At 38.5% G+C, this 8,309-nt stretch overlaps 1 protein-coding gene across 1 annotated transcript; it reads left to right on the forward strand.

Annotated features, from left to right (window-relative positions):
* The first annotated feature begins 6,672 nt into the window (after positions 1-6,672).
* Positions 6,673-7,648, forward strand: LOC105227085 (protein dj-1beta). Its single transcript, XM_011206260.3, has 3 exons — positions 6,673-6,942; positions 7,014-7,333; positions 7,400-7,648. The coding sequence occupies exons 1-3, from the start codon at positions 6,700-6,702 to the stop codon at positions 7,548-7,550; spliced, it is 714 nt and encodes a 237-aa protein (XP_011204562.2). The 5' UTR covers positions 6,673-6,699; the 3' UTR covers positions 7,551-7,648.
* The last annotated feature ends 661 nt before the right edge of the window (positions 7,649-8,309 follow it).

The following is an 8,309-nucleotide window of genomic DNA, read 5'->3' on the forward strand; positions in this document are numbered from 1 at the left end:
TCTATGCAGTCTCTAGAAAAGACCACACTTGCAAAGAAACACAACAGCGTTCATAGGGCGGCGTACAATTTCTAAAATCATTCAGTTATCAAACCGAACTCTCTATGGAAAAAGAAGGGAGGGAAACAACTCGACACTTCCTTCTTGACTGTCCTTATCGCTAAATACTGGTCCTTGATGGAGCTTTATCGCCAAAATTGTTAATTTAATTTTTTGTTCGATATAGCGTTCCTATGTGAAAACGTTCTGAGTTTACGTTCAAATCCAGAGCAGCAGCATAGATCCATATATAGAGAACAGAATGTCCTTACGAGATTCATAAAATGCCTGACTAAAAATAGACATTTTTTTGAAAGAAAAAACGCCAGAATCCATGAAGTGTTAATGAGCTCGAAACAAAAGTGTTTGACTCAGGCCAAGTCCTTTTTTCCTTAAGAAGCAGTTCATTTATCGGAACTGTCGATATGGATTAACTAAGAATATAGCTGCCATAGAAACTAATCGATGGACCTGTGACGAGTATTATAGCTTCGGTGCAGGCGAAGTTAACGTTTTACCTTATTTCATATTGTAGTTTGCTATTTTAGCACGAATATTTCTAAATCGCTAAACCATTCACCCAAGCTACCAGTGCCTTGCATTCAAGTAGTCCCTTTTTCAGCTAAAATGAAGTATCAAATATTAACTTAGAGCCGTTTCGATTACGTAGACACTAGTGCCTTGAGAACGGTTCATCTGCAACCATATTGGTGCCATAACATCCTTCGTCCAAATACCCAAACTCTCTTCCATTCTCCTCAACAACACAATATTTTACATATTAAGCCACACCTTTCCACATTTCCCTTCTAACAAAAGCATACGGTTGTAAATTTCCATCAAATATTGGCAATTATGAACTCAACATTTTCCCTTTCAGTTTTAATAGCCTCATTTCCACAGTTGCCTAACAACAAAAACAAGCAAAAAAGCATATTCATGCATTGAAGTTTTTCCTCCATTGTCATTGAACGACGAACTCTCACTATGCATAACTGTTATAACAAAATAGCCGTGGTTGATTTGTAGGCAAGTAAAAAGTTGTAAGTTTGCACCGCCATCAAACTAAGTAGCAATCTATCACTTTTTCCGTCAATACCCTTCATTCATCATTTGTTTTTGCAAGAATCTGTAAGACCACAATTTGTCTGCTTCTTCTTCGCCTTTGTTTATTTTAAAATTTTTGCAACAAAGCTATAAAAGTCAAACTTGCCACATAAGTCATTGCTCTGTTGCAAAGGCGGAAAAAACGAAAATATAATAGTAAAAAGAAATAGAAAGAGGAGAAAATTGAAAAATTAACAACAATGATTTTGCTGAAATATGTACATGCACAAGGGTAAAGAGCATGCAAAAAGAAAATTTTCATTTTCATGATACATGTGTACAGAAGCCAACATGTATCCCTCCCTCTGACCCAAAATGTATGTCTTTTCACATATTCTCCGACAGAGAATTTTACTTTCGATTTCTACTCACTTCATAAGTTCGTTACATAAGCCCCCGAGAGGGGGGTTTCTTCTTGAATTTATAATAAATAGCAATGTAAGCATCGAGAATGTGTGGTGAACGCTCAATGTCAGATCACATGATCATACGATTTGCACTGAAGATGAAGATCAGGGACCGATCGCCTGTTCTCATCACTAGAAACACGAACTGGGCGTCTTTAGGGAAACTCTAGGGCTAAATATAAGTAGAGTAAGGCAGGTAGATAGTGCATCCACCGTGGCTGGACTAAAGAGAAAACTGGCTGCGACAAACCAGTTCATAACGCGACAATCCGCTTCACTGCGCTTATCCACTAAGGCTGACCACCAGGAAACAAACCTGTTCATGGTAAGTTATGTCAAAGTAAAGTACAATTTCAATATAAGAATTTTTCTTTACACCGAAAGAAGCTTTCGTAATATATCTCAGATACGAGTAGAATATACGCCACCACCACCACACCTCTCATTGTAATTTAATCTATGTAAATCAGGCATATTATATGACGAGTACGAAAACTGTGTGCACAGCTTTCAACTCATTAAACATTGTTTCAGTTTTTCAGTGTTCGATAACAATTCTGTTAATTCGCCAAAAATTCCCCAAGGGCCCACCGAAAGTAGCCCAAGGCACTGGAAGCCAAGCAAAGGCAGACTTTTCAGTCTCAGCCCACATGCGTACGCGAAAGTTGGACGCTTATCGTGCAACGCATATGTTTGTGAAGACACAGTGCATTTGTTAGTTGCATAATCACAGTCATCATTTTTGAAATGAACAACTTGCGGCAGCAGCAACAAGAACTCGCCACAGCAAGCGGCAATCAATGCACACACACACACATTATCCAGCACCTTTAATGGACGTCTTTGATTGTTTTCGCATGCATGTTTAGCTGTTTTTTATACACACGCAACATGTTGCACAATGTGTAACTGCATTATTCACATAACGGTTGTTTGAAGGGGTACAGAGTTAAGCTAATCAAAATGATCAGAATAATCAGACGCAACGATTTGGATGATCAACTGTCAGTCTTGTTTGTGCGGATGCACCACATAACGGTGTTTCTTAAAACGACTGACAAATATTCTACGACTAATGTCGACATTTTCAGATCATTAAAAACGTTGTCTAAGCATGTCAACGCCAACGGTAGCCTTGGTTGGCTGATTGCTTGAAAAGGGAGGCGCACTTAGGACATCATTAGTCCTTTTGTTCTCCAATGTCTCTTTGTTGAAACATTGGGAGACGTGGAATATGTCCTTTTCATACGGCTGAAGGCTGGACATCCGCCAAAAAAGATGCTCTGCATTCCGCGGAATCCAGGATAACTCTGTGATATGTCACAGAACTCGAGAACACAATAGTTCCACTTCAATAGGAATATTGCGAAGTTTTCGTCCTTCTTTTAAAGAGATTGTTTTCTGTTTTCTCCGGATTAACAGTTAATCCATAAACCTATCCTCCGGCCATTTGACGAAAATCTCAAGGGCCCTTTCTATGCGCCGGGATAGGCGATTAAGATTCAATCTTCAACGAAGGACACCAAGAGTTTTCTTGGAATCCACGTAGTACACGATCTTGAAGTTTTCCCAGTCGAGGAGAGATAATAATTCATCGTCCAAGTAAACTAAAGAAGGGAGGGATGTCTCCTTGCGGAGAGCCACAAGTGATCTGCTTGCCTATTACTTGGTAAATGACTTAACCAAGCATACAGGTTCTGATTAATGTCAAAAGGAGCGATGGCCGGTAATAGTTCAGCCGTGCTAGCGTTGTTGAATGCATCTTCCACGTCAATGAATGCCGCTAAAGTGAATTCTCGTCTTTCTAAGGAACTTTCGATTGTCCCAACTATATCAAGCAGGGCGATGACAACCGATTTCCCTTTGACGTTTGGTTTGATGGAATTTTTCGGTGAGAACTAACACAACACCAACTACAAAGACACCACAAAGTCTCCATCTAAGCGTGTTGAGTGTTTATCTTCTTTTTTTTTAATTTTTGGGTAAACTTCAAAGAGACGTTTCAAATAACTTTTACATTCGACCCGGGTTACCTTTCCCCTACCCGAAATCCTACCTTGTGACCCTTAGAAAGTGATGAACATCACTTTTTCTGACAGTTAAAACAGTCTTCGCCTTTTTAGAACAAGTTCACTGCGTTAAGTTCTCTGTTTCAACTGTCTATGGATCTTTGACGTATAGAATGTTTCGCCGACGATCCCGAGACTATGCAGAAACTCTTCTCTCTTTGATGACAATTATTTGCAGACATCTTGAAATGTTGCACACACTTATGTACATAACTTAAAATTTTCAGAAGTATTGCCTGTTCGACTCCGCGCGAACTTCATCGTTGCTTACTTTTTCACCACATTTCTTTCTTTTTCTTGTTTTTCGCTGCTTTTATGGCAGGTTTACATGCATTTTTGGCAATTGCCTTGGACACTTTTACGCTGCTCTCTGCCGTGGCGCGCACTTTTCGGCCCATTTTGGTACGATTTCGGCATTTCGGACTTTCGCCGCACTGACTACTGATGCGGCTGTTGATTAAGTTCCAATGAAAAAATTCTTGCTGCGTGCTGTGTTGATTTCTTTGATTCTTCTGCTGATTATTTCTGCAGTTTTTGTTTGCGTTCTTCTTGTGGCTGTGTTCTCATTGTTGTTGTTGTTGCTGGTATTTTTTCAGCACATTTTATTGCTTTTCGAGCCACGCCAATTTAGCCGCCCGATAGGGTTAACCACGCATTCCAGCCTACTGCCGCTTATGCTCCACCTATCGCTGTCATGTCAAGTTATCTCGACCCAAGCACTGACAACATAATATTATGGCCAATTAGTGGCCGAAATTTAGTATATGCAACCTGTGCAAGTCCTCACACAAGTTTCGGCTTCCCATATTTTTGATTTATCTTAATTTTTTTGTGCGGCATTGAGTTTACGTATGCAGCAGGACTGCAATGCAGCCCATGTACTCGACGCAGTGCGAGTGTTTTTCTCTTTTATTATTTTTATTGCTTTTATTATTGCCTGTACACGTTTTGACGCTTCTTCCCTCGAGCGATTGTTACCTTAATTAGCGCTTAATGCCGCAATTGTATACAATTTTCCACAATTGCTGCCAAGGCGCATGTGTATTGCCCCGTTCCTACATATTAGGAAGGAGGCGAACTGTTTACTTTTTCTTGCCTAATTAATTGCTCTATTCCCGAAGCAGTTGTACAGCGCGTTCACACAGCAGTTTACTTGATTATTAGCCTCGCTTGAATATTCCTTTTCACCGCGGATTGCATTTCCATTTGTTGTGCTTCTCAAAGCAACGTTTAACTCACATTTTAGCCACACCTATGCGCATCGGTAGGTTGACAATCGCTTAAGTCAGCCAGTGACCAAGTAACCCAATCTAGCGCAACTATCGCTTGCAACAGTTGTCACCGAACGCACTGCGGCGCACACGATGTGTCAAAGGCATAACAGTATGCGATCAATCAATCAAAGCAATCATGTGACTCATGCAGCGAGCAGCTAATGGACGCGTTGGAAGAACTCACTGTGCAATAATAAGTATAACCTCACTTTTTCTGTTATTGCTTTTCAATCATAAGGTTTAGAGTCGAGGAACGCGTGATCTCATTAGCAATGGCTTCAGGCTTATTCCGTATTAAACTTGTATGGGTACCATGTTCCAGCGAAATCGCTGATGAAGTTGCTGGGGAGAGCACGCTTTCCAAAATTTCATCCAATTTAAAGCGAATCGGTTTTCCGATGTCTGCTTGCGCTCTGATGTTGGTCCCTTGGAGCTCGAGTGAGCTCAACAAGCGCTGGTCAATAACGAGACTCTTTTGTCCCAGAGTGTACCGAAAGAGCTCTTTCGAACTACTGGATCTTAGAAAAGTCAATCTCTCCGCAATTATAAGTGTTCTGACTGGCCACTGTTTAATAGGGTTACATGAAGTACGTCCAAACATTCTGTCGGATGCTCTTTGCAAAAGCTGCATGGAAGATGGCGATGCACTTTTAGAAGTTTGTAGGTTACAAGTGAGATTTATCCACTTTGGATCAACCTCACGACCTAACCTAACCTAATCCACATTTGGCAGACGTGACAAAGCAATCGCAAATTCGAATTAGTTCGAATCTTTCTTTCAAAACAGAGTTTAAGGGTTGAACAAATGTTATTTATGGGCTTCAGGGTAAGATCCACTTCTTATTATTTATCCTATCACACGCTTTTGCCAACATTTCATTGAAGAAACAACTCAAAAGCTTTCATTTATCTAATATCAATTTCAAGTAAAAACTATAATATTGTTGGAAAAGAATAGTCTAACTTCCTACAGCATATCAATTGCTGCATCTAACGATCAATCAATCATTGTATCAATCAAAATGTCAATGGTGTATGGCGCATTAACCCAAGACACTCTGCAGACACGCAGTTGGTGACCAATAACGTGAAAGTCTTAAAGGCTGATAAGAAGAAAAATGGGCTGGAAAATAAATTAATGAGACTTAAATGCCATTATGTCAATATTTACACTCATAAAAATCTCACAGAAATCAATTTGACTGATGAGTTAAAAAATCGTAAACTAGTTTGAGGTTATGTTGAATATTAGGCAGAGTAAAAAAGGTACATACATATGTATGTGGGTAAAAGGAATTTTAAAGGGGAAGCAGGGTTAACTTTTTTCTATATATTGTATTTTTTTCTTTTTTTTAAGAAATTCTTTTAATATTTTTAATTCATATGATTCAACAACAACTTAAGGGGAGCACCGCAATTCAACGCTTTCCGGTCCACTTCGACTTTACAAAATATTCTTCAAACTTCATACTATAATGTCTCAATAAAAAAAGCATAAAATTGAACTTGTCTTACACGAACTAAGCCTTTCCTCCCTTAACTAATTGGTTAGAATCACATTGCTGGTGAACATGTTTCAGATTCAATGTTTCTAAACAATGCCTAATATTGCGCCAACAAATTGCAGCCACACCAGAGAACGTACATCATATCGTATATGAAATATCGTATATGATATACGTTCTCGGCCTAAACGTTTGTGTTTATTATTTGTATCTGGCAACGTCTAATAAAAATATCCCAAAATAAGTTGATTATGCCAATTTGACACTGGTCTAAATATTTTCTGTCTAATAAAAACAAATGTTTGTCGCCTTGAGAAGGTCATTATTTAATAATCGCGAACTAAACAAAATTTATACACAGTTTGCAAGCACAAACAGTACAACAACAAAAACTAAATTCGGTGTATTTTCAAGTAAAACTCATTGGAATCTCAGCTACAGCACTACTTGCAACATGTCTAAGACAGCATTGGTTATACTAGCACCCGGCTCCGAAGAGATGGAATTCGTTATAGCTGCAGATGTTTTGCGACGCGCCGGGGTAAGTGAAACCACTTCTAAAGTAATATATTGGGTTATTTTTAAACACCAGCGAAACACAACTACATAAAGGTTAAGGTCACCGTTGCCGGCTTGGCTGGTGTTGATGCAGTACAATGCTCACGCGATGTCTGTATTGTACCAGACACATCGCTTGATATAGCTAAGGGCGGCCTTTACGATGCTATTGTTTTACCCGGTGGTCTAGGTGGCGCCAAGGCAATGTCTGAAAGTGCCGAACTTGGTGCACTGCTCAAAGAGCAAGAAGCGGCAGGACGCATTGTGGCGGCGATATGTGCGGCACCAACAGCGCTCTTAGCACATGGCATTGGCAGTGGCAAAAACTTGACTTCATATCCGTCGGTTAAGGACAAATTGGTAGACACATACAAGTATGTACACTGTTCGAACATGTAAATCAAGAAATAAATATTTAAATATATTATTATATTGTGTAGATACGTTGACGATCAGAAAGTAGTGCAGGATGGTAATTTAATTACGAGCCGTGGTCCTGGTACAGCTTTTGATTTCGGTTTAAAACTAGCTGAGGTATTGGCTGGCGCTGATAAAGCCAAAGAAGTAGCCAAAGGTATGCTCTTGGCGTAAGACTGCTAAAGAAAATTCTAAATTGATGTAATGTTTACGAATTCAATAAGATTGAAATAAAATCGAAAGCTTTAAGCTATAATACAAATGAAAAGTGATTTTAAAATAATGAAATTCAATCTGCTAAGGAAATTGGGGTTAATTTGTGCAAGAAATTCACGAGTTTTTGTAAAGTTTTGTGACAACACAGTTAAAATCTATTTATTAAAACCAATGCAAAATTGAAGTATGACATTCGAAGCATATTAAAAAATATGTAATGGCAGCAACTGCTCGAACGTGTCTCGAAAAAAGAGCGCTGAGCGTTCAAAATCTCAAATACATCCTTACGGTAGTTTTGAAGTTATGACGGCCACACACCTCACTAAAAGTTGCCAAAACTTTTGTTTATTTATTTTTCTGCAAATTCCTTCTAGCCTGTGAAATTGATTTTTCGAAATTGAACACTCAACGGTAAAATCTACCAAACAGTTTCCAAACCCCACATTCAACATAAAAAACCGCGTTGTTGTTTTTATTACAATTTTTATTTATGTTTTTACGCGATTTCTTTAATTTATTGGTTTTTTCTTGTTTGTTAAGATTCACTTCTATATATATACGTTTCATTTCTCTTTCCGTTGTTTTACGTTATTGTTGTATAATATATATTTAATTGTCATAATTATCTTATATATACATATACATATGTATACATGTATAATTGTTATTATGTATAAATAAATATGCAGATAATTTATTACCCACACACTCTCGGCA

Source organism: Bactrocera dorsalis, unplaced genomic scaffold, assembly GCF_023373825.1.
Source record: "Bactrocera dorsalis isolate Fly_Bdor unplaced genomic scaffold, ASM2337382v1 BdCtg030, whole genome shotgun sequence".
Taxonomy (NCBI): Eukaryota; Metazoa; Arthropoda; class Insecta; order Diptera; family Tephritidae; genus Bactrocera; species Bactrocera dorsalis.

Bases quoted from the DNA above. Each gene is read 5' to 3' on its own strand.
- LOC105227085 (XM_011206260.3), top strand. From the start codon at position 6,700: ATGTTTGTCGCCTTGAGAAGGTCATTATTTAATAATCGCGAACTAAAC. The intron at 6,943-7,013 runs GTAAGTGAAACC...AACTACATAAAG, and splicing joins ATGTTTTGCGACGCGCCGGG to GTTAAGGTCACCGTTGCCGG. The intron at 7,334-7,399 runs GTATGTACACTG...TATATTGTGTAG, and splicing joins AAATTGGTAGACACATACAA to ATACGTTGACGATCAGAAAG.